The sequence below is a fragment of the Molothrus aeneus genome, chromosome Z (assembly GCF_037042795.1).
Source record: "Molothrus aeneus isolate 106 chromosome Z, BPBGC_Maene_1.0, whole genome shotgun sequence".
Lineage (NCBI taxonomy): Eukaryota > Metazoa > Chordata > Aves > Passeriformes > Icteridae > Molothrus > Molothrus aeneus.
Window position 1 is genome coordinate 31,641,177 of NC_089680.1, and position 25,009 is coordinate 31,666,185.

Sequence of the window (25,009 nt, forward strand, 5' to 3'; positions counted from 1 at the left end):
AGGAATTACCCAGGAGGATGTCGATTCTGTTTAGGTTCTGGGGAAAGGTTGGCAAATGTTCATACAGGGAACAGGTCAGTGGGAATTTTAAGGTCGGGAGAGCTTATCCTCTGTTTGATGCTATTGTTAAGTTAGTAAAGGAAAAGGGGGAAAGTTGGGGCCCCGGTTCTCCCCAGCTGTCCCCCTCCTCCCTCCCCAACCCTAATTCCTCTTCCCCAAAGGGTGGGCCAGGATGGAGAACCTGCCCCGAGGCACAGGAGAGCCACCTGCCTCCTGCTACCTCCTGTCCCCCTCTGTCCCTTTCTTGGGCTGGAGCTGGCCACACCAGTCCAAGCCCTAACCTCCTCCTTGATTCAACACCGCCTTACCCTCCTTCTCCTCTGTGTTCATTGAACATAATGGGCCAAAATGGGTACAAATCCCATGGTGTTGGCCACATGGCAGTGACCCCCATCTTAAGTCCCAAGGCACAAAATGGTGGTTTCCCCTCATATTCAGCCTTTCCCGCCATTCCACCTCTCAATCCCCAGTCATTGCATTCCACCCCTGTGTTGGGTACCTCCCTGCCCGTGATGTTGATGGTGTGTGCGTTGGGATCCACCCCTTCCCCTGAAAAGCCAATTGTGGCCCACCCCTGATGTAGGCCACTCCCCTTCAACACTTGCTGCTTCCGGTTCCTGTGCCACCGGAACCAGAAGTGGGACTGGCCAGAAGAAGGTCATTTTGGCCTTCACAGGTCCATGCCACTGGATCCTATGGGTCAACAGGAGACTTCATACTGCAGCCTGTCCTTCCCTGTCTCCTTGGAAGACGAGGACAGTGACACCTCAGAGCACAACATCCAGCCGGGAGGGAGCTGGGCACAGATTATGGAAGATGCCTTGAAAGATGGGAATCTAGATTTAGCACAAGACTTAGACTGCTTTATTGCACCAGTTATTTTAAGGAGGGGAAGGAATCCCATGTAGGAACAAATACCATACAATGAAGTGAAAGAACTGAGAAAGGCAGCAAAAGACTATGGAAGGAGCTCACCCTATTTCAAAAATGTGATTGAAATTACTTTTTCGGGACATACATTGGACATACATTCGGCACATTACATTCGGTATTTAATGACGATCCTGTTGTCTCCCTCTGAATTTATGTTACGGGAGACACAATGGAAAAAATTGCTAAAACTAAAAAATTGCTAATTGCAAAGCATGAGATGGGAGACAGAGATGCAAAAAATGCCATGGACACTTTGTCAGGGGAGAGTGAATTTGATAATTCATTCAGGTCAAGCTACCCTTTCCTGTTTTACATGACATCAAAGATGCCACACGCTCAGCATTACTCAAAATACCAGATAGCAATGCCCTCCAATAGAACTTTTCTGCCATCCAACAGGGCATTGATGAATATTTTATCAAGTTCACTGACAGGTTAAAGGACGCTATAGACAAGCAAATAGATAACATAGAGGCCGGGGAGGAACTCCTGAGAAAAATGACAGCCAATAATGCCAACTCCGAATGTAAAAAGGTATTAAGAACACTACCTCAGGATCCAGAATCAACGATTCATCAGATGGTGGAAACCTGCTCAAAGGTAACTTCCCTTGAACACACTGTTGCCTTAGCAGTCAGTAAAGGGGTGGGGGAAGTACTGGCGACACAGAACAATATCAGGTGTTTTAACTGCGGGCAGATGGGGCACATCTGAGCACATTGTCCTCACCCTGTGTTTAAGTCATCCAGAGATTATTGTCCACAGTATCCGCCGGGAAACAGACTGCAGAGCATGACACAACCCCACGCCATGACAATTGGAAGGTTGTATTGCCCCAGTTTCCCCACCATCCAGGAGACCCAATTCCCAGACAGTACATTTCAGAGGAAAGAGATCACTCAGAGGGACTCCGCTTTTTCCAGCGAACCAACCAATTAAATCAATCAACAAGTCATGTTTCATACAGCTCTCTGTACCTGATGCTCAATGATGAAAGTGTTGTAAGGGTACCTGCAGGCTACCTTGACCCTAGCCTAGGTGAGAGACCCACCCAAGTACTGCTAATGGGAGATATTATTCATACTCTCAACAACATTACATCATCCCAGAAGTCATCTCAGGTGATCCTGGTCAAGAGGCGACTGTTTCAATCATCTGTACTAATCCACCTTTCACTTTAACCAAGATCACACCCTTTGCCCAAATATATGTATTAAATGGACAAGATTACTTAGATCATTATGACATTTACCAAGCCAAAGGTTTGCATTGCCATGTCTTATAAAGAAAAGACTCTTTCTATCACAGGAATGGCTGACACTGGAGCTGATATCACCCTCATTCCACAGTCCAAATGGCCAGATGACTGGAAGTTGGTGTCTCCCAGTGGCACAATTTCCGGGATCAGAGGAGCTGTCACCTCCCTGGGGAGCAAAAATCTTATCAATGTGGAAAGGCCAGAGGGACAAATTGCGACAGTGAGACCTTTTATAGTACCAAGCAACATCACATTATTGGGCAGAGATGTTTTGTCCCAGTGGGGGCAAGGCTAGAAATCCCGCAACCAACCTGGGATTTCTAGCTGGGGCCACTGTGGAGTGCGCCATTCCACCACTTTCTGGAAGACCAACGAACCAGTGTGGGTGGATCAGTGGCCCCTCACAAATTACAAACTTGAGGCGCTCCAATTACTAGCTGACAAGCAATCATCCAAGGGGCACATTATACCATCCACTAGTCCTTGGAACACCCCTGTTTATGTTATAAAGAAACCAGGTAAAGACAAGTGGAGACTCCTCCAGTACCTCTGCAAGATCAATGAATCCTGGAAAATATGGGTCTTTTACAGCCAGGTCTCCCCTCACCCTCCATGCTCCCCAAGGAGTGGCCTGGATAACAAGAACTGTTTCTTTAATATTCCGCTCCACCCCAGGGATGCTCCCAGATTTGCCTTTTCAGTCCCATCAGTCAACCATCAAGCTCCCTTTAAAAGATATCAATAGTGTACTTTACACAGGGAATGAAAAATTCCCATGTTGTGCCGAATGTTTGTTACCAGAATCTTATCACTGATAAGAAAAGTCTTCCCAGAAGCTGTTGTCATTCTTTACATGGATGACATCTTAATCTGTTCAAAGACAAATACTTATTTGATTCCGTAATTAAAAGGACTGTCACAGCCATTGAGGAAGTGGGTTTCAAGATTGCTCCAGAAAAAATCCAACACACTTGTCCATGGGAATACCTCAGCTTTTTAAATGGCAAACGGACCACTGTCCCTCAAAACACTGCCATCAAAGATGACCCCCAAACGCTGAGAGATCTACAACAATTGTGTGGTTCCATCAATTGGATCCAGTCCCTGTTAGGACTGACTACTGAAGAACTAGCATCTCTTTTTGACCTGTTGCAAGGAGACAATAACCTGGACTCACAACACATCATCACTCCCGAAGCCCATAACACCCTACAGAAAGTAGCGCATGCAATCTCAACTCGTCAAGCTCAGTTCATTGATCCAATTTTTCCCTTCCAGTTTGCGGTCCTTGGTAAGTCCCCCCAGTTCCACAGTCTTCTTTTTCAATGGGACCCTTCCTCTGTAGCCCAATTATTAATTATTGAGTGGTTGTTTTTACCCCACCAACCAAAGAAAACCATAACTACTCCTCAAGAGCTAATGACCCAACTTATTACTAAGGCCAGAACCTGCATCCAGACCCTTGCTGGGTGGGACCTCGCATGCATTTATTTACCACTTAAACTTAACGAATTAGAAACTACTCCAGACAAACTAATAGCTCCAATTCCTCTTGACAGTTATCCCGGCCAAATTTCAACTTATTATCCAAAACACAAATTACTCAAAGAAATGCTTCATCTGGTCCCAAATTCTTTAAAAAGTAAGACACCACTCAAGGCTCTGTTTTTACTGATGGTTCTGGGAGGTCACACAAATCTGTGATGACCTGGAGAAATCCGAACACTCAGAAGTGGGAGTGTGATGTTCAAGCAGTTGAAAGGATTCCTCAAATTGCTGAATTAGCAACCGCCATTAGGGCCTTTGAGAAATTCAAACAAGTATTTAATTTAGTCATGGATTCGGTGTATGTAGCTAGGATAGCTGAGAGAGCAGAACATTCTTTATTGAAGGAAATATCAAACCAAAAATTGTTTAACTTGCTCTCGAAATTAATTCATCTCATCTCCCACTGAGAGCAACCTTATCACATAATGCATGCGAGGGCACACATAGACCTCCCCAGCCCAGAAGCAGAGGGCAGTAGGAGGGCAGACATACTAGCTATGGCAGTCAGTTCCACAAATACATTATCAAACATATTTAACCAAGCTAAACTGAGCCATCAGTTTTATCACCAGAACATACCTGCACTGGTATGGATGTTCAAAATTACTAGGCACCAAGCAACAACCATGGTAGCATGGTTCTACATTCCTGTGAACTGAGTACATTAGGTACTCCACTCCCCTAAGTTTCCAAGAAGACAGGTGGCTAGCCTGAGGGCAGGATAAAGCACTGAGAGATAATGCATCAGCTCTTCTGAGTCCAAAATTACATTAGTTTTTAAAATTAAATTCTTGACATTGTTTCATTTGACCCAACCTTTACTCTCCCTCCAAGAACACTTGCACTGGCCACATTCTTTGAAGGATATTTTAAGTGCTGTGCCAGACCTACAAGACATACTGATTTTTAAAGTTATGGCATTTTTATTTCTTCTCCCTTCCAAAACCAAATTCTTCCTGCTCCTTAAAAAAAAAATCCATATATTTGTGTCAGATACAAGGCACAAACAACTATCTCTTATCTTCTCCCCCAACAGACATAACATATAATTAAAATAAGCCACACACTAAAAACATATTTGCCATCTGAATTTAGAAACTCCCATGGAGCAAAAAAGTACACGCGACAAACCCTACATAATAAAAATGCTCCCACCCATTTATTCTAGCACACACTTCACGAGTACTGACAAATGCCTTGCAATGACACCACGTTCATTTCTCAATTACTAAAGGGGTAACAATTATCTTTGACAGTAATGTATCTTCATGATTACATGACATCACCATGCTGTTAAAATGACTCAAGGCCCAAGGAGTGTATCACAGAAGGTCCCCTTTGGAGCCCCTGTGCTGAGCTGTGTTAAAACCACACTCGCCAGCTACTCAAAGTGCAAGGGAGGGTACATTTCCAGTAATGGCCTTTGTCCCAAGGTGCACGAGACTCTCACGACAACATGCTCCAAACAAACATTGACAGAGCAGGGAATGACAAGCTGCTGTTCACTTACCTTTTGTCAGCTTTGGGTATGCTTTGATAAGCAATGATGTGCAAGGTCAAACTTCCCTTCAAGCCACTGTATTAAAGATGATTTTTCCCAACACATTATAATATAACATAGGAGTATATGTGTATTTTTATATTTATATATGCATATATATGTATTTTATATATATATGTGTGTGTACACAGACACAGATATAAACAGATATGTAACAGAAAATAGAAAACCCAAGAAAATTGGGAACCCAATTTGTAACAGAGAACGAAGGTTTCATAAGCCTCTACAGTCATGTACTTACTTTTCCTGTGGCAGTTGTATTTAAATCAATTATAAACAAGTGTGAAGAAGAACACAGTTGCTTTTGTTTATTTACAAATTGTTAATTTTCTTTCCAAACTGTTTGATAAATGACACACTAGGACTGCAAATAGGTTTGACAAATCAGCTGTCTTAAATAAAAACATCTAAAATAAGCAAGTTTTGACATTGCTCTGTTGAGAAGTCCTAGTGATTTGAGCAGGAGTAAGACAATTTCTAATTTCTCTTAAATATTTTTTAAGTCTCCAGGAAGAACTGATTTATAGACTATATGTGGGGAATCTTCGTAACAAATATTATGCTTTCTGAAAGTGTAAACTAGGAACTCTAATTTCTCAATAAATTGAGTAGAACAAAATCAGAACAAAAGCCTGGCTGGCACTGTACAGACTGCAGGAACTGCTTACAGGTGCCAAAGACCATTAGTTTGCTATAGAATCATAGAGTAATTGATGTTGGAAGAGATCTTTAATGATCATCTAGTACAATGCCATTCCATGGGCAGGGACACCTTTTATAAGACCAGGTTGCTCAAAGCCCCATTCAACCTGGCCTTGAACTCTTCCAGAAATGCCCCATCCACAATGTCTCTTGGCAGCCTATTCCACTGTCCCACCACTTCACAGTAAAGAATCTCTTTCCTTATCACTTATCTAAATCTACCTTCTTTTTAGCTAAACATCTTAGCCCTTGTCCTATCACTACAGGTAAAATGTTTCTCCCTACCTTTCTCAAAAGCCTCTTCTACATAAGGCAGCAATAAGGCCTCTCTTATAAGACAGGTTGATAATGTTCTCTGATATTAAAGTCTCCTGACATTCTCTTTTGTAAGCTCCATTTTTAATTGTTTGGGAATCTAATGATTTTATATTAATATAAAAATTTGAAGGAAGTTATCTTCCCATCAATTACATGTTTCTGACACCTCTACAAGAAACTAGACAAATTACAAACCTATGCTGGTATCATTTCCTTACACTCACCTGGAGCAAAGTCCAGAGCTGCTTGCAGTGACACGTGCTTCTACACACAGCCACGGGACTTCTCCTGTCATGATCTGTCACAGGACAGCTGGGAACAGATTTTACTTAGCAACAGCAATAAATACTTTTCTCACGTGTGCTTAGTTTCTTCCACTGTTGCTGGACCCAAGAAAGAGAGAGAAAGAGTTGTCTGCTCTGAATGTAAAGGGGACAAAAAGATGGACTGGATGGAATAAATCAAGAGTGTACCAAGAATGAAAACTGTAACAGGGCACTGGCCAGAGAGCACCAGCTACAGCTGGTGGATGAGAAAGACTGACCACTCCTTAGTAATAGAGATCTGAGAGGAAAAACTCTGGAGACTAGTAAAGGGAGGCTAAATAAAAAGCTAAATGAGAAGACTACAGCTCACTGTACAAGGTGATTAAAAGCAGGATTAAATGCCTCTGAAGTGGTTTATAATGGTAAAGTAAATAAAATGGCACTGAAAGTGAGACAGGGAGGTAGGCCGGAGGGATGGGCTATGACTTTCCCAGTGTTTAGCTAGAAGGCTGGGACTTAGATGAGAAATCCATAAACTGCGTGGGTGACAAACAGGAACTTGTGTGGAAGACAAACAGGAACTGTGCTTTAAGCATGCAGTAATTTATAACAAAGACTCAAAACCAAGAGGCCCTTAATGTCAATTTGAACACCCAAAACTTCCCAGTGCCATTTACCTTAATCTCTCTGTACTCCCAGACATCTACTCCTAACTGTATCTCATGGCCACCACAGAAAGACAAAACCAAAAATATTTATTCTCTTTCAGAACCATGTAAAACCAGAACCACAGAGTATATGCATATAAATATAACACTCATTCAAAAAAGAGGAAAAGAAGGCAATTTTATCACTGCTTGCACACAGAGCATTTTGCAGAATAAGGCAGAGAGAGCATTTCTGACTGTAGGTATGAACCAACCAGGGTTGAACACATGCTTTTAATTCCGGAATTTGGTAAGCAGTGTGCTTGATTTGATGACCATGAAAACGTTCAAAATTCTTATCTGTGCAGATAAACAGAAAATACTGATGACATTACTTTGTGCTTAATTTTGTTCCTGAAATACCTATTTGCAAAACCAAAGGGAAGTTGGTGTATTCTAAGCTTAAAGCTGCAAAGTTGAAACATCTTACTTAACCTTTCTTACTGGTTCATGCCAGTGTACTACCACAAAACGCTTGGGGGTTAAGCAGCAATTAGACATTTTCCTGCCTATCTGTCATATGACACATGTAACACATATATGACATATCTGGGCCCAGGGCTGTTTGACGTGCTCATCCATGACTTCGATGAAGGGCCAGATGCCTCCCCAGAGAACTTGCTGACAACACAAAGCTGGGAGGAGTCACTGTTATCCGGAGTGCTGTGCAGCCACCCATGACAGACGGGACCTCATCAATGTCTTTCATGATCTGAAGGGAGGCTGTCAAGAAGATGGACCATGCTTTTCACAGTTGTGCCAAGCAACAGAAGAAATGTAACAGGCAAAAACTGATGCACAGGACGTTCCTCATGAACATGAGCAAGAATTTCTCTACTGTGAGGGTGACAGAGCACTGAACAGATTCACCAGAGAAGGTGTTGGATTTCAGCAAGGCCTTTGACACTGTCTCCCACAGCATACTCCTAGACAAGCTGGCAGCCCGTGGCTTGGACAGGAGTGCTCTGTGCTGGGTCAGGAACTGGCTGCATGGCCGGGCCCAGAGAGTGTTGGTGAATGGTGCTGCATCCAGCTGGCAGCCAGTCACCAGTGGTGTTCCTCAGGGTTCTGTGCTGGGGCCAGTTCTGTTTAATGTTTTTATTGATGACATGGATGAGGGTTTAGAGTCCTTTATTAGCAAATTTGCAGATGACACTAAGCTGGGAGCGTGTGTGGATCTGTTAGAAGGACGTAGGGCTTTGCAGAGGGACTTAGAACGGTTGGAGGGATGGGCAGAATCCAATGGGATGAAGTTCAATAAGTCCAAGTGCCGAGTCCTGCACTTTGGCCACAATAACCCCCTGCAACGATATAAGCTGGGGACAGTGTGGCTGGACAGTGCTCAGGAGGAAAGGGACCTGGGGGTGCTGGTTGACAATCGGCTGAACATGAGCCAGCAGTGTGCCCAGGTGGCCAAGAAGGCCAATGGCATCCTGGCCAGTATCATGAACAGTGTGGCCAGCAGGAGCAGGGAGGTCATTCTTCCCCTGTACTCAGCACTGGTGAGGCCACACCTTGAATATTGCGTCCAATTCTGGGCCCCTCACTTTAGGAGGGACGTTGAGATGCTTGAGCGTGTCCAAAGGAGAGCAACGAGGCTGGTGAGGGACTTGGAACACAAGCCATATGAAGAGCGACTGAGGGAGCTGGGGTTGTTCAGCCTGGAGAAAAGGAGACTCAGGGGTGACCTTATCACCCTCTTCAACTTCCTGAAGGGTGACTGTGGTGAGCTGGGGGTCGGTCTCTTTCTCCGGGCAACAACAGACAGAACAAGAGGACACAGTCTCAAGCTGCGCCAAGGGAGATGCAAGCTAGAAATAAGGAGGAAGTATTTTACAGAAAGAGTAGTCAAATACTGGAATCATCTACCCAGGGAGGTCGTGGAGTCACCATCCCTCGAAGAGTTTAAAAAAAGACTAGATGTGGCACTTGGTGCCATGATCTAGTTGAGGTATTAGAACATGGGTTGGACTCGATGATCTTAAAGGTCTCTTCCAACCTAGAATTTCTGTGATTCTGTGATTCTGTGTGGAGTCTTCTTCTCCAGAAGTATTCAAAAGCTGACTGGACCGGACAAAATCCTGAGTAATGCACTCCAGAGGAACCTGCTTGGGCAGGGAGACTAGATGAGATGATTTCTATGGCCTTTTCCAATATGCCCTATTCTAAGATTCCACGATTCTGGGATGTTATAACACGGAAGAATAAGAAACCTGGAAGGCACAACACAGTGTGTTACGAGGCAGCCGAAGTAACACGCCCCCACTAAACGCTGCTGGGCCCTGCCGGTGTGGCACAGAACAATCCTGCCCTGCTCCAGCAGCAGCCTGGCACGGACCGCTCCTGCAGCCGCGCCGCTCAGCTAGACTGGGCAGTGAGGGGCCGTTTACAGCGCAGTCCCCGCGGGCAGGGCCCACCGGCGGGCTCGGGGACGGGCGACCGCGGGCGCAGCGTGAGCAGGGTAAGAGCCGGGACCTCCGGAGCTGCTCCGCCCCTCAGCGGCCGAGCGGTTGCCAGGCACGGCCTGACGGTGACCAACAGCCTGCGGGGGCTGCGGCGCACCCGCCATTTTGCGCCGGGCTAAACGGAGGCGGCGGCGAGCGACTCCCACCATTTCGGGACTACGCCGCCACCCTCCGCCGAGAGGGAAGGGCGCGACCTGGCCCCGCCCACCACGGGGCTGGTCCTGAGCCCGGCCGCGCCCTCCGCCCCGCCCCGCTCAGGTATCAGGTGAAACTGGCCGGGAGTGGGGGCCGAGTGGCGGCGGCCGGAGCGCGGTGAGATGGCTGCACGCCGTGGGTTGTGCCTGGTGCTGCTGTTCTGTGTGCTGCTGCGAGCTGCCGCCACTGCTGAAGGTGAGCGGAGCGGCGTCAGCTGCCAGCTCGGCTGGCATCAGCGGGGCGGCGAGCGCGGCACCCCCGGCGGGTTCGGCCGCCCCTCAGCCGCGGGCGGGGGCACGGCGGGGCGCTCGGCGGGGCAGGTGTCTGGCCTGTCTGGGGTTCGGGGAGCCCGGAACGGAGAGGGTTGGAAAGCTCGTGTGAGTGGCAGTGTGGCTGCCGGGACCCGCGGGCAGGGCTCCCTGGCCGTCGGGGAAAGCGCTTCACGGGCAAGCACAGCCGGGCGCCTCGAGCAGCCCGCAGCCCTCTCAGGGCTTGTGGGACGCGTGGGGCTTGGCTTCGCTCGCCTTGTAGAGAATCGTGGAACGGTCTGGCTTGGAAGAGACCGAAAAGCTCCCGTCTAGTTCCAACCCTTCCCCTCTGTCCCGGGCAGGGACAACTTCCACTAGAGCAGGTTGCTTAGAGCCCCGTCTAGCCTGGCCTTGAACACTGGCGCAGACGGGACATCCATAACTTCTGTGGGCAACCTGTTCCAGCCCCTCACCACCCTCACATAAAGAGTTTCTTCCTACCGTGTAGTCTAAATCTGCTCTCTTTCTATTTAAAACCATTTCGTCTGGTCCTGTCACTTAGTGGCCTTGTAAAATGCCCCTGTCCAACCTTCCTATAGTCCCCTTCCCACCTCCCCTTGCGATAAACATGAAAAATCTTTAAAGACCATGTTGGGTTTTTTCCCCTGATTTAAAAAGCTAGGATTCTTTTTAAATTTTTTAGTCTGTGCTATTGCTTGTTGAACATAAGTGCAGTTTGAGGAAAAAAGCCTAAACTATATTAATATTTCACTACTTGAAGTTAACTTTTTGCCACGTTTTGTAATAAACCCCATTGCCATATCTGTGCATACCTTTTCGCTGTGTCCTTCCATATTTCATTTACCGGGCTTATTTACCTAATAAAATCATATGCGTAAAGATTGTGCAAATATTGAAGCCAAGCACAGGATATACATTATATACGTATTGAAGCCAAGCATACGTCATATTTTCTCAAGGGATCGATAATAGGTAACTGCAAATTGTGTTCTTCAGAGCGGAGTTCCTGAATCAAGCTGCCATTTAATAGCCTAATTGTCTGACCTGGACGGAGTAAGGAATTTGGAATTCTGGGGGAAGAGGGAGAGAGGTTAAAGATCCAAAACCCAGAATAATCTTAAATTTAGTCCTGTTGGGAGTATTACTACCACGAGTAAACTAGTTAATTTTTGGATACTCCGTGCTGCTGTAACTTTTGTGTCTGCAGGGTAGGCATAATCCTGTGTTTGGTATGTAGTGGGTTATATCTTCTGGACAAATGGCAGAGGTGTTGAAACAGTCTTTAGTGGGAGGAGAGAGTAACGCTTTTCCCATGGGCAGATTAGCAAGTCAACTGCATTCTCTGTATGTGAGTCAAGCAGGGTGAAACTCAGTCTTGGAAAAGAGCTCGATTGTTATGGAAAACGGCAAGTGGTGAATGAGTAAAGAAAGGATGTAGAAATGCACATACCTAACAAAGGATTGGTTGCTCAGTGAGGGAGTGTTAACTGCAGGGTAACAGGACGCTGTGTCCTTATATGTGTAGGTTTCTAGTTGGTGTGAAAAAAGCTGCCCAGTATGTTTTGAGGCTCGAATTAAAGTCAGCATAAAAACAAGACTTGGTTTGTGAAATCACTCTGTCTTACAAAGTAGAATAAAACAAACCTTTGTCTCTATGCTGACACTCTTGCAGTACAAAGTCCTGTCTGTGGTTCAGGTATCTGTGCATCCACTTTAGTGTACCTCTTACTGTAGTGTCTCACACTAACACTTCAGGACTTTTTGATGAGGCTTTTTATTTTGTTCCTACCTAACCTCTGAACTTCAATTGCAAAGCGTTGTTTTATATCTGATCACAAAACTTTAGTAATAACAAAGTGGTAGTATTTACTCTTCTGGTTCTCTACAATAATTTGAGTCTTTGGAATGGAATAAAAATAGCATGACTGGAATTTGATGGTATCGACCACTTTCTGATGGACAGGTATTTAACATAGCACTGTATGGTGCATTTTATTACTGTATCCTGATCACTGCTATCAACTTAGTCTGTAGGGTCTGCTTCCAAGCATCTCCCAGGATCTTTCTCAGCTAAGCTGTGAGCCTAATAAATCAGCATTGCTTAGCTCATTATCACTTCAGTATCTGGTATCTGTAAGCTATGTCCTTTAGGGTGGTTTTATGGGTTCTCCTGTTCATAGCTCAGCATAGGGAACTAGGATTGCTGCATTATAATTAACTTTTGCAGTACAGTGAACAGTATGCGGATGTGGTCATGGGGCTTGAATGTCTGAATGGAGAATTTTTATTATTCTGCTTTGTTTGTTGTAATTACACCACATATAGACCAAAATGACTATTTGGCATTTGTATTAATTTTCTTTAGGATGGTGGTTTTGTTAGTATAATTTAAGCCTCTGTCTTCATGCAGTCTCCTGCAAAGATTTGTCCATGTCATTGTACAGGCAAAAAGTTTTCTTGCACCTCAGTTTTCCAGAGAAGGCTGCCTGGGTCTGGAGATCTTTAAGTGCTCAAGTGAATCAAAGTTAACTTAATTCAAAATTCTTAAGAGTGTCAATCTTTCTGTATGCATTTTCAGAAGGTCACAGAGTCTAGACAGGAATCAATGCTGTACATCAGACTTTTGCAGTTATAATTTGAAAGGAACAGCCATCTAAAGTGGACTGCCTTGTGGAATCTGTACTGAGAAACACACGCTTGTGTATTTACATATTGTGTAAGAATTCTTTAAAATGTAAGGTGGAAGCATTTTTTCATTTGGAACTGTATTAATAATTTTTAACAAAGGGGGAGGCTGTGCTTCAACATTGTTCATGGCTGCTCACTGTTCAGGCACTCAAAAAGACTCTTTTTATATTACAATTGGGGGGCTTTGGCTAAACAAAACCACAAATATTGATTGAAAGTTTAGAAATAATCCTCCCTAAACCAGTCAGCTTCCATGTCCGTACAGTTTAGCTGTGTGGAATGGATGTCAATAGGTGAATGTCTGACTTTTCAGAATGGTGTGGATTCCAGGATATTGCTTGTGCAGTTTAGCCTGTTAGCAGAGGAGGACTGTGCTGTATGTGCAGAGGTTCTGAACTGGGCTGTTCAAAGTCTGTCCTACAGGACTCGAGTCAGGAGCACCTGCCTCACCCATACGGTTTGTAAGCTCCCACAGCATTCAAAGACGCAGAGCAAAGCTTGTAGTGACAGCAGTTTGTGTATAAAGCAACCTTAGGTGTCAGCTCTACCACCTGATACTTCGAGTAAAAATCACAGGGAGCGACTCTCCTGAAGGAGATCCCAGATGCTTTTGCAACTTCATGCACAGAGATAGTCTGTTAAAATTTCTGTTTGGATACACTGTAATGTGTGGCATGCCCTAGAGATTATTTGTGCAGGGCTTTGGACATGGCATTCTGACTTTCGGTTTTAGCTCGTCTGAAAGGTAATATGTTCTCTTTTAACTGCATACCTGATTTTTGGTCCATCTAAACTGGCAAAGCTACTGCAGTTAAATTAGCCTGCTGTGACCCAGCACTCAAGTGATCTGGCACTTCTCTGTGAAAAGCTAATGGTGCCCTGGGGTAGTTGAAGCAGTTTCTACTGTAACTGTTCAGGTGGTAGGAGCCTTTTAACAAGGCATTTTTAATATCACTGGTGACATGGAGAAGTGTTTTGGTTTCTGGTAGAATCCTTGAATTCTTGAAGGGATAAAGGTTGTCCTTTGGGTCATAAATTTAAAAGAAAAGGAAGATAAATCAAGTGTTTGAATATCAGTTTTAATTTTTCTGCTGATGAGGCTGTCTGTAAATGTTCAGAGCAAATCGCTGTATCTAGTTTATTTCTTAAAAGGGCAAAAAGTCTGTACTTCAACACCAGTAACAGCTTTTTTTTTTTTTTAATTTTAGAGAATAATGGCTCCAGCAAACCAAAAGGAAGAAGTTTCATTGGCTATAAGGTTCCAATTGCAAATAACTCAGAAGAGTTATACAAGGTGGATGAATTTGTAGCAGAAGTCCTCACAGGAAAGCTGACTACAGTTTTTATTCCCATTGTTTATATACTTGTCTTTATAATTGGCTTGCCGAGCAATGCCATGGCCCTCTGGGTCTTTTTTTTCCGAACAAAGAAGAAACATCCGGCTGTGATTTATATGGTTAACTTGGCATTGGCAGACCTTCTTTTTGTTGTCTGGTTCCCACTGAAGATTTCATACCATCTAAATGGTAATAACTGGCTATTTGGTGAAGGTCTCTGCAAAGTATTTGTTGGATTTTTCTATGGAAATATGTACTGTTCCATCCTTTTCATGACATGTCTCAGTGTACAACGGTATTGGGTTGTAGTGAACCCCATAGTGAATTCAAAAAAGAAATCAGAAATTGCTTTGGGTATCTCCATTGCGATCTGGATACTGATTTTGTTGGGCAACATACCATTGTATCTTGTTAATCAGACAGCATATATTTCAAATCTAAACATCACAACCTGCCATGATGTGTTGCCTGAAAATGTTTTGGCTCATGATATGTTCAGTTATTTCCTCTCACTTGCAATTGGACTCTTCTTAATCCCGGCTATCATCACTGCTGTCGCATACATTCTAATGATTAAGACCCTGAGCGCTTCCATCATAGATGTAAGCACTGGGAAGAAACGAAAAAGAGCAATCAAACTCATTATTGTTGTCCTGTCCATGTATCTCATCTGTTTTACACCTAGCAATGTGCTGATTATTGTGCACTATTCACTCCTCAAAGCCTACAGCCAGAGCCATCTGTATGTGTGGTACATAACTGGGCTGTGTCTTTCCGCTTTGAATAGTGGTATCGATCCATTCATCTACTATTATATTTCAAAAGACTTCAGAGACAACCTTAAATATGCTCTTCTTTGCCGAAGTGTGCGAACTACACAGAGGATGCAAGTGTCTCTCTCATCAAGCAAGTACCTCAAGAAATCAAATTCTTACTCTTCAAACTCAAGTAGGACCAATAAATCAACCTACTGAGTTTAATCTTAGAAAAGTGAACTTTTGTTATTACTGATGAAAGGATGTGAGTGACAATAGACTTTGTACAAGAGAGTCTGATGAAACACCTCTGCATTTTAATTACATTGAAGTCTGGAATTTGGAACTGACAGTTGCTTATTTTATGTAGAAATTATAAGAAGATAAATCTTCCTGGGAAACTGGGGGAAAAAAAGAAGACATTTCAGATGCTGTGCAAAAATGCTGCTGACCTAGAAGTGAGGCTGAAGACATTCTTGTTGAATATAAAAGTTGCCAATAAGCAAAATGTCTCTGGAATATTACACAGTATTGTTAGTATTTTTAATTGCCAGAAAAATCTGTTTTGTTTAACTGTAACTGTAATCTATTAAGCAGCTGAACAGATTGTGTGTATAGGACCTTGCTCTGTCTACCTGCTTACACTGAATATCATTTGAAGCTGTAGAGAGAAGTAGAAGAGAATCCTCTTCACCATCTTGGATTAGATTACTTATTATCTTTGGTATAATATAATTTATATTTTGTTTTCCAAGTTGTGCTGTAAATACTAACATAGCAAAAGCCTATACTGTTATCCTATTTGAGTTGACAAGCTGATCTTATCAGCTAGCGCTGGGATAAAATGTTAGTTGAGACTATCCACTGTTACTTAACATTTGCCAGTACATGATCTTATATGGGGATATACAACAAAGTTTTGATGGATAGATATTTGATTTTATAAAATATGCCTTGTATTTTTTAAGACATCTAAATAAGATTTTTTTTTTGTAACACATTTGAGTTGAGTGCTCTCTTTTGTTCTTTTACATGCACTTCAAAAGTAGTTCAACTTGACTAGTTCAGCTTGCCTGGCCTCACATAACAAAGATGATATTCCAAACAATTGTTACAAGCATGACAACTGTAGCTATAATGTCTAAATGGGTTAAATAAAATTTACCTAATGACACGTTTGTTTGGAGAGCAATGAAAGTAGGATGTTTTGTGATAGGATTTCAGAGGGCCTAGCTAAAATAGCAATGTATATTAACATATGTCTCATTAAGGAGTGGAGAGTTATTCCAGCTCTAGATGACATGGAACACAAATGTTTCTCAGACATAAACAATTTTCTCTTCCTGTTTCCTGACAAGTGCAGGGAAATAATTGCATATTTATTACTGAACTGAAGGTGTTAGCATCCTTAGTGGAAAATGAACGTACACAAGAGGCCACAGCTCACTGGAAGAATTTTGAAATTAAGAGAGTTACACTGTCTTCACAAAAGGCTGTCTGAACTCTTACCATAGTCTGTTCCCTTTATCATGGTAAGCAGTATGCTTCCTGCTCTATATGCAGTAGTGAGTAATATGAAGAAAGGGCATTCAGTTCATGTACTTACATACCTACCTGTGCTCTGTCAGGAGTACAAAGGTTATAGGTTATATGTTGTAAAGATGATAGATTGGCAGTGTGTGTCTGTATAATACCACAAAGAGACTGCTCATGATTCACAGATGACTGTTAAATGTCTAAAATATGACATGCTTCATATAGCCTGTCTTTTGGGGAACAAAATTTATTTCTTGCATTATTTAATCAGAAGTGCACTAAGCACTGTTTGTATATCTATACTCTCTTTGTTTCTTTCCTGTCATTCCTGTCAAATAATTAGACAACTCTATTGTAGCTCCTGTGAAGGAAAGTGCTGATCCTCTTGACCATCTCTCCCTTCTAGCCTTCACCTGCAGGTTGGCAAAGCAGGCTGCAATGAAGGATCTTTCTTACCTGTGGCAACAGTGGAGGTCTGCCAATGGTACAAGTAAGAATTAGATGGTACTGCAGTATGTTGAAAGCTTCTTGAGAAAGAAGTTCTAATAAATAGAATGATTTCTTTTTAAAATGGGGCTCTGTGATGTGTGACAGATTTTGGAGAATACTATTCAAAGAGCTCAGTCATTTAAGTGATGCTTTCCTTCTGTGTAGCTATGTTGCAAATCCTTATCCTGAATTTAGCATGAATTAGTTTGCTTCAATTAACAAAGCAGTTAGACTAGTCTGGTTGTTCATTTAATTTTATTTAGTTCCTGGAATTGCTGATTATGTGCCTGTGCAGCCAGGTAGTGGTGGGGTAAAAAATACAGCCTGTGAGGGTGGAGGTGGTTGCTTAAACCTTTTTGGGACGGGGAGTGGAGAAGGGGAGGCTGTACCCTTGGGCAGGGTTGGTTGGTACAAAGGTGATTGTCTTCAGCTTAAAATTAATATATTCCTGAACAGTGCCAACTTTGTAATTCAAACACTAAGAGAACCCAAAAATTCTTCCTGCCTATTGCTGATTAAAGGTTTAGATGCTAAAAAATAGTCAGTGCAACATTCATGAAAGCATCGGGGAGTTGAAAATCAGGTGTATTTTATGTGCACTGTGTCAAGCTTTCACAAGCAGCTCAAGCTTATGCCGCACCTGAGAAATAGATTAGCCTTTTCCTTAACCCAGCTGTGTGATCACACTGTTTCTTCATACTGTCACAAGCAAATGTGACCTTGGGGTGGAGTGGATCAGCTCTGGGTTAAAGTTAAACTAGGAGGATGGTGAAAAGTTTACTTTTGGCTTGGAACAGTATTTGGTTGTTTTGCTGGATGAGCTCTGTGTCCAGAACAGGGGAGAGGCTCAGACTGTCTCACCATCAACATGCTTCCACTGTGCAGCTACAAGGCAAGTCAAAGCACAGAAGCTGCCTAACCTTTCAAGCAGCAGGGAGCAAGCCTCCACCCATGACCATAGGAATGGCTCTGCTCACTTTGGCTCAGGGTAGATCCAGCTCTGCTAGAGTAATCTTCTCACCTTCTCCTCTGGAGGTCAACAAGATAGCAAGGCATCAAGGGACATGTCAAGAAAACATCAGGACTGCTGCACAAGGCACCTGGCCAGCACACCAGATACACAGAAGATGTGGCCAGCACCACTTGTGTGCTGCAGTTTGGAGCGTAGTTGAAATGTGCTCTGAAGTTCAGAAAGAAAAAGGAGACAAAGGCTGGGGCAGCTAAAGTCCTTGCCAGCTGTGAGGAAAGCTGCTGCTGAGCAGGTCTATCTGACTAGAGAATGTGTAACAGCAACAGAAAGAAGTTAGAGGCAGACACTCAGGTAGGAGTAAAACCAACACAGCCAAGAATCACATCCCCCATCACAGTGTCTCAAAATCCTGCTGCCTTCAGCATTAGAACTTTTGGCTGGCCTCATTTGAGTGTCATGTTGTCAACCTCACTTTATTCACTTTGAATCAGGACCCACAGTCTACATTGGATGGCCCCTCATTCCTAAAGGAGAAAATAATATGAGTAAGTCCCTAACTGTGTTGTCCATCCACTTGAAATTTTGTAAGCCAGTATCATATTCCCTCTTAGGTACTTTGCAAATTGCAGTGTCATAGCCAGTTCCTTCCCAGTCAGCCACTCAGCAACAGACTTGTTTCCTTTCTCTCAGACCTTCCCATTTCCATACACTGTCTCCAAATGACACATAGTAGTCAAGCTGTGGATGGTATAGTGATGACTTCTATTTTGCACTGTGTTGCTTCCCCAATAGCCCTGACTATTCAATGTTGGTTTTATTTTTTTTTTTTTCTCCTGCTCCTTAGCAATGAGCTGGTATTTTTGTGCAGCTGTCTAATTACATCTCTCTCCTGACTGGTTACAGTTTTTTCACAAGCCATAGTTCTGTATGCCAAGTTAGAATGTTAGCTGCAAACTTTTGTTCCTCAGTGCTTTACACTCTTCAGACCATTTATAAACATGCAGAACGTTACAAGTCTGGCACCACACTGGTGAGTTACTGGCATAGTGATGACTGACTGTTTTTCTGCTACTGTGTATTTCTTTCTTTGCAATCACTTATTCTAGAACAACTTTCCCTCTTATTCCATGGCTGACTACTTTATTTGAAAATCTTTGATCAGAAATTGTGCCAAAAAAATCTTTTGGAAATCCAAGTAGACTGGATATGCTGGATCATCCTTATCTCCACTTGTGCTTGGCCTCTTCCAAGAACTCCATAAAATTTTTAGGTCCAGAATTCTCTTAACAAAAACAGTGATGACTTTTACCGGAAAGGTCAAGAAGTTCCATAGTGATGACCTTTCTTAGACTCTTCACTGTCTGCTCAGTACTTGTATTGAGCTTATGGAACTATATTTCCCTTGACATGTCAGAACCTTTTATTGATTACAGCATTGGCTCCCAGTACTCAGGTATAATTCTGGCAAAAGATAACCCACTTCAGTGAGTAATTCAGCTTTTTTTGCCTTAAGTTTTTTCATAACTCCTCAATGAATACCACCTGTGCCCACCAAGTTTAGCATTCATTTTGTCTGACTGTGGTATGATGACTGAAGATATTTAGCACATTATGTTGTAACTGCCCTGGGAATCAAGCAGTATAATGCCTACCTACAAAAACAGCCATTTGGGACCTAAGTTTCATTACGGATGTATTTGATCTGTCACAGGCTCTTTGAACACGGTTAATAAACAGCATCACTCTTAAATATGGCATAAACACAGTAGTCATCATTTTGATTCAACAACAGCCAGGAGGGTATATATTACCTACATGTTTTGTCTCAGGAGTGATAACCTTCTTTGGGTTTGCAGGTAAACATTCTCCAGGCACTGTTTGCTAGCAGGACCAGTACAACAGGCTGGCTACATAGTCAGCTCTCTGTCATCCAGGCCAAGGGAGGTGGAGATGCTTCAGATAATGGAAAAAAGACTAGAGATTGTGAAGGATGCATGGAATGCTGTGCAGAGATGCTGTGACCAGTTCTCTCAATCCATGAGGACTCACTGGTCCAGTGCTAGCTTTTGTTACATGGATTTTTATGTCATTGAAGTATGTCCACAACCAGCTTCCCTGATGGTCTGGCCAGCTCTTTGGAGGCCAGAAAAAAGGGGGAAAAGGTCTATTTGTGTGAACGTGGAGACAAGTAGGTTCATAGCTACTCTGGAGTTCATTAAGAACCTGGGATTGCATCTGTGATAGAGTCAGCTCAGTAGTACCAAGGACGACCTGGTATTTGTGACTAAATCCTGTCAATCTCCAGCGTCTGTGCCTCAGTATAGATGCAGCATTCCAAGTGCAGAGATAGCTTGTGTGTCCATTCCCATGTCTCTGGGTACCCTGCTTCCCTGCCACATAGCTGTTGAATGCTATGTGCGACTTGTGTCAGTGTGGTGCTCACCTGGATATTGCTTTTTGCCAGAGCATAGGAGTGTTCACAGGAGAGAACGAGTGTAATCTCGGATCACCTGACCCATAGCTAGAGCCCTAATGTAGCTGTAACCTAGAGACTGCATCTTCATGGTAGAACTTGCTACACCTGGTCTCCATAGGATTATTATGCATGTTGTAAAGTAGAGTCCTGCTGCTAAAGTTAGGTCTGTGCTCGGAGTTCTGCGTGTCAACAACAAGGTCTGCAGGTAGCACACATGGACTGAGCCTCAATCCTTTGTTTCAAAAGTGTTAGTAAAATGCAGTAAAGAGCATGAATGAGCACTTGTATCATGAAGCAAGACAACAAAATGTGGGAGGAGAAGAAAAGCCTAAATTTGACCAATCTACATATGGAACTTGAGAAATGCCCTGATAACAACTCTCAGCTCTATCAGTAGGTCGCCTCCAGGTATTACAGCTCCCATAACCAATCAGTTGGTGCAGAGATCTCTGGTGAAACAATGGGCAGGAGGGATGTCTGTGTTTTAAAATACTTCTAATAATCAATGTACAGTAATTCTTAAGGCTGGCAGGATTTTAATTGTCGAGCATGCATCAAGTGGTGAGTGCATCTGAGAACAAACATGAGTGGCATGAGTGAATATCTCTGTTGCAGTTATCAACTACATTTGGTTCAGTAACTGCACTCCAGCTTTGTGCCTCACCTTCAAGAAGCAAACTACTGGGGACAGAGTTCAGTATGTTTGAGTCTGAAGTGCTGTTTATTTGATAATACCCTTTCCCCTCCCTTCCCCAATTTATAGCATTTACCAGGCTTTTAATGGCTATGTGATATCTTGTAGAGGAGATAATACTCTTCCATAGTTCATGGTATGAATACAGTTCCTGTTGCTTAGTAAGGGCTTAGTTCAGGGAAGTCTTGAACATTTGGGCTATGCTGCCTTTATATGGCAGTGTAGCAGTACAGAACACTATCAGTATTCATGCTTTCTCCACAGAGTCTGAGTTCAGGACAGTATGTACTCATAGTGTTGTGGTTTAGCAGTTGGGTCCATGCTTCCCCAGGTGATTGACTGCAGTCATAGACTGCTCTGTCACATAATCCTGTGGACTGCAGCAAGTGGAGAGTTAGAGCTCGTTCGGATGGAGCCTGCATCTGTATATGTAAGCACTTGGGGAAAAAGGAGTAATTTGGGTAGGTAAAACAAGGGCATATGCTGCTTCTTTGGAGAGGGTAACCCACTAAATAAGAGGAAATAAATGAAATAATTAACTTGAAGAACGTAAATTAAAAGATAAAATGTGATGGGTAGGAGTTTCTTTAATGTGCTGAAGAGTGTTCTGTGTCATGCATTGTCAAAAGCCAGGGGGATATAAAGAAAACGCAAGAAGCCGTCGATGAGCCGAAATGACTGCATTGTCTCGGGAGGGAGCGCCACACTGTGGTGTTCCCTGTATTTAGCTGGCGGTGACTCAGGACTAGCACATACTTTCAGATTGACACAACACGACCCTTGACATTTCATCTTCAAATCCCAGTCTGGCAAACCTGTCTGGCTTTCTGTGAGTGGATGAGCTGAATAACATGGTTCAAAGAGTAAAAGTATCTCGGACAAGCCCCTAGCACTAATCCAGGACATGTTGGAGGCAAGTGGTGCTGTATCCCATTCAAATGAAGTTGCCTGCTTTGAAATCACTAATGTGTCTCCATTAATTTCAGGAGCACAGCTTGAAATGCTTGGGATGCTGTATTGTAGTGATATTATTTGTGAGCTGGGGTGAAGTATGCTATTGCTATGAAGAGTGATTTGATGGTGAAATGAAATGCTGAAAGGAAGTTATAGAACTGCTCTGTCGTAATTTATAAAGACTGTGTTGTGTGTATTAGGCTGGTTGCCTGGAAGCTCTCTGTGTCACTATGACTAAATAGGCAGAGTCATGAACACTACAACAATAGCCAGTAAGCTTATCCTCAGTAAATGTCTGAGTGACTGCCAGACCCTGGGTGAGCCGACAAGGTTGAGGAGCCTTGCAGCACACCCAGCAAGCATGGCATTTTGGTTAGCAGGGTCAGCAATGGAGATGACAAAGAAAATCTCTAAAGGTGATGGTTGGTGAACTGCTTGTCAAGGGTCTGTTTGGTCTGATGTCTCTGAAGAATGCAGGTGGCTTTTTTCAGGTTTGCTATTGAAGGATGTAGGGCTGGCACCAGCATCAGCAAAAGTCAGCCCACAGTGAGGTCTGTGTAATCAAATTCTGCAGCTTGAGCCAAGAAGGTGCTGAGGAAGAGATGGCAAGAGAGAGAGGAGAGAGAGAGTCCACTGCCAGCTACCTTCACTTTGGTAACTGTGCTATAGCAGGGCATGAGCAGATGGATAGCAAAGGTTCTGTCTCTAGGACATGGGATAGCACAGAGTGGAGATACCTCTGCCAGGCATGGGGAAATGGCACTACCTGACATTGCTGCTAAGGTCATGGTTTCCACTGCTTACACCTGAAATCAAGATAGCAGGTCTTTAGAAAGCAGCCCTCTTGTTTCAACAATCTTTGATATTCCATATGTGCTTTAAGTTTAAACAGTGTTTGGCATGAACACCAACCCTAGAGTCTGATTGTAGCACTCAAAGACACTGAACCAGACCTGTCAGATGTGATTGGGAAGAACAAGGGCTCCACAGGGCATTGTGGCTTGAGGACCATTTGTGTTCTAGTTCAGGTACTGGTGTCACTCAAGTGTGCACATGGCACACATCTTATGCCAGCTGATGCAGTTTCCCTTAGCATGAATTCATGGTTCCTCTTTGCTGAGCAATTAATTCTTTTTTCAAAGAGAGAGTTCCTCACAGTTTGTAATCAGAAGTGAGCTCAACACACACATTTCTACTTTGGTATCTAAGCATCCTAAATGAGTAGGCAGACACCTGCAGAAGGTAGTTCATCTTGCCTGGCAGTCTCTTTCCTCCCTCCCAGAGCACCCACTTCCCCATGAGGAGCCAAAGCCATTGCACTAAAGTCAGAGATGCAAGGTTTTTAGCTCTTGGTGTTTCCGTGGAGTAGACAGCCCTCCATTGAGATCACACCCACACTGTTGCAGAGCAGCCTCCTAGCTTCAGGAGGCTCACAGTGCTGGATACGGTGCCGTCTGGGCAGACAAAAGGGACACGGCAAGGTGCAGGACCGCAGCTTCTCTGCGAAGGGGGAGAGGTACGTGTCACACGCCAGCCAAGCTGTCAGTCCAAGCCCAAGGAGGTCGGTGATATTTTGGAACTAGCTGAGGACTCCGTCGATCATCTCGGAAAAGAATGTTACATACAGGATCATGCTTTAACTTTCCGAGTATCGCCAAACGGAGCTGATACTGTGATTAAAGGCTCCCTCTTCTGTTCCCAACTGTTATTGCACACTCTTTAACAAACAAGCGTGAAAGACAATCCGGTTTCCGTGTGCTATGCTTTATTTTGTAATACCCCATTTCAAAATACACATACATATCTGATGCAAGAGAAGAAGAACGACTTAACAGGTGATATTAAATATCCCTGCTAGGTTTGGGATCAGGGAAGCAGATTGCTGGGGAGATATGGGGCTCCTGGAGTGTAACTTTCAAAGCAGAATATTCTCACAATATCTTTCAATCTCCTTTGTTTTTTCTTTGATTTGAAACACTGCTAAAACCAAATCTTCAAAGCATAAGCTTATCTGAGCAAGAAGAGATGTTCCTGTCTAAGTCTTTTAATCTCCAGATTTCTGGAATAGTATGACAGGCAGAAGTTTATTGTCAGTGATAGTTGATTTCTGTCTTTATTTCCAGATCATCTGAGCCCATGTGAAGCTTTCCATTGTGGAAATGTTGCTTCACCTGCAACTTCTACTTTTGACTTAATGCATATTTACCATGGCCATTGTAGTTACAAATAACTTCATATTGCTGAGAGTGGTGGCTGAGGCTGCTTCACAAGAGTGGACTCAAGAAAAAAAATGTACTTCTTAAGTAAGAAATCAATATTTGAGCAAAAGCAGAGCTTGATATGCACCTAATTTTTGCCATCTATCCAATATAGGTTGGATATTAGGAAAAAGTTTTTTATGGAAAGGGTGATAAAGTACTGGAATGGTGGTGGAGTCACCATCCCTGGATTTGTTTAAAAAAAGATGTGGCACTTGCTGCCATGGTTTAGTTGAGGTGTTAGGGCATGGGTTGGACTCAATGATTTTAAGAGTCTCTTCCAACCTAGTGATTCTGTGTGATTCTGTGATTCCTCAGTGAGGAATTGTAATACCCTTGCAAGATGCTGCAAGTCCTTATCTCTTTGATATCACAGGCAGAACATGGGCTGGGATGCATTTCTTGAGTTGCAACCTATTGTGTCAGGTGAGTCAGGAACAACTGAGTGCTGGACCTGTCCCACTAGTGGAATTGCATCATTAGAGGAAATGAGAGCATCTGCCTTTCATTTTCCTGCAGACTTTTCTTGACAGTAACATGAAGAATGAAGAATGGGAAATGCCTGGGCTC

General features: G+C 43.3%; 1 protein-coding gene across 1 annotated transcript; it reads left to right on the forward strand.

Moving 5' to 3' along the window:
• The first annotated feature begins 10,000 nt into the window (after nt 1-10,000).
• On the forward strand, nt 10,001-16,062 carry F2RL1 (F2R like trypsin receptor 1). The gene is made up of 2 exons (XM_066569303.1): nt 10,001-10,208; nt 14,179-16,062. Exons 1-2 carry the CDS (start codon nt 10,136-10,138, stop codon nt 15,279-15,281), a joined length of 1,176 nt encoding a protein of 391 aa, XP_066425400.1. The 5' UTR covers nt 10,001-10,135; the 3' UTR covers nt 15,282-16,062.
• The last annotated feature ends 8,947 nt before the right edge of the window (nt 16,063-25,009 follow it).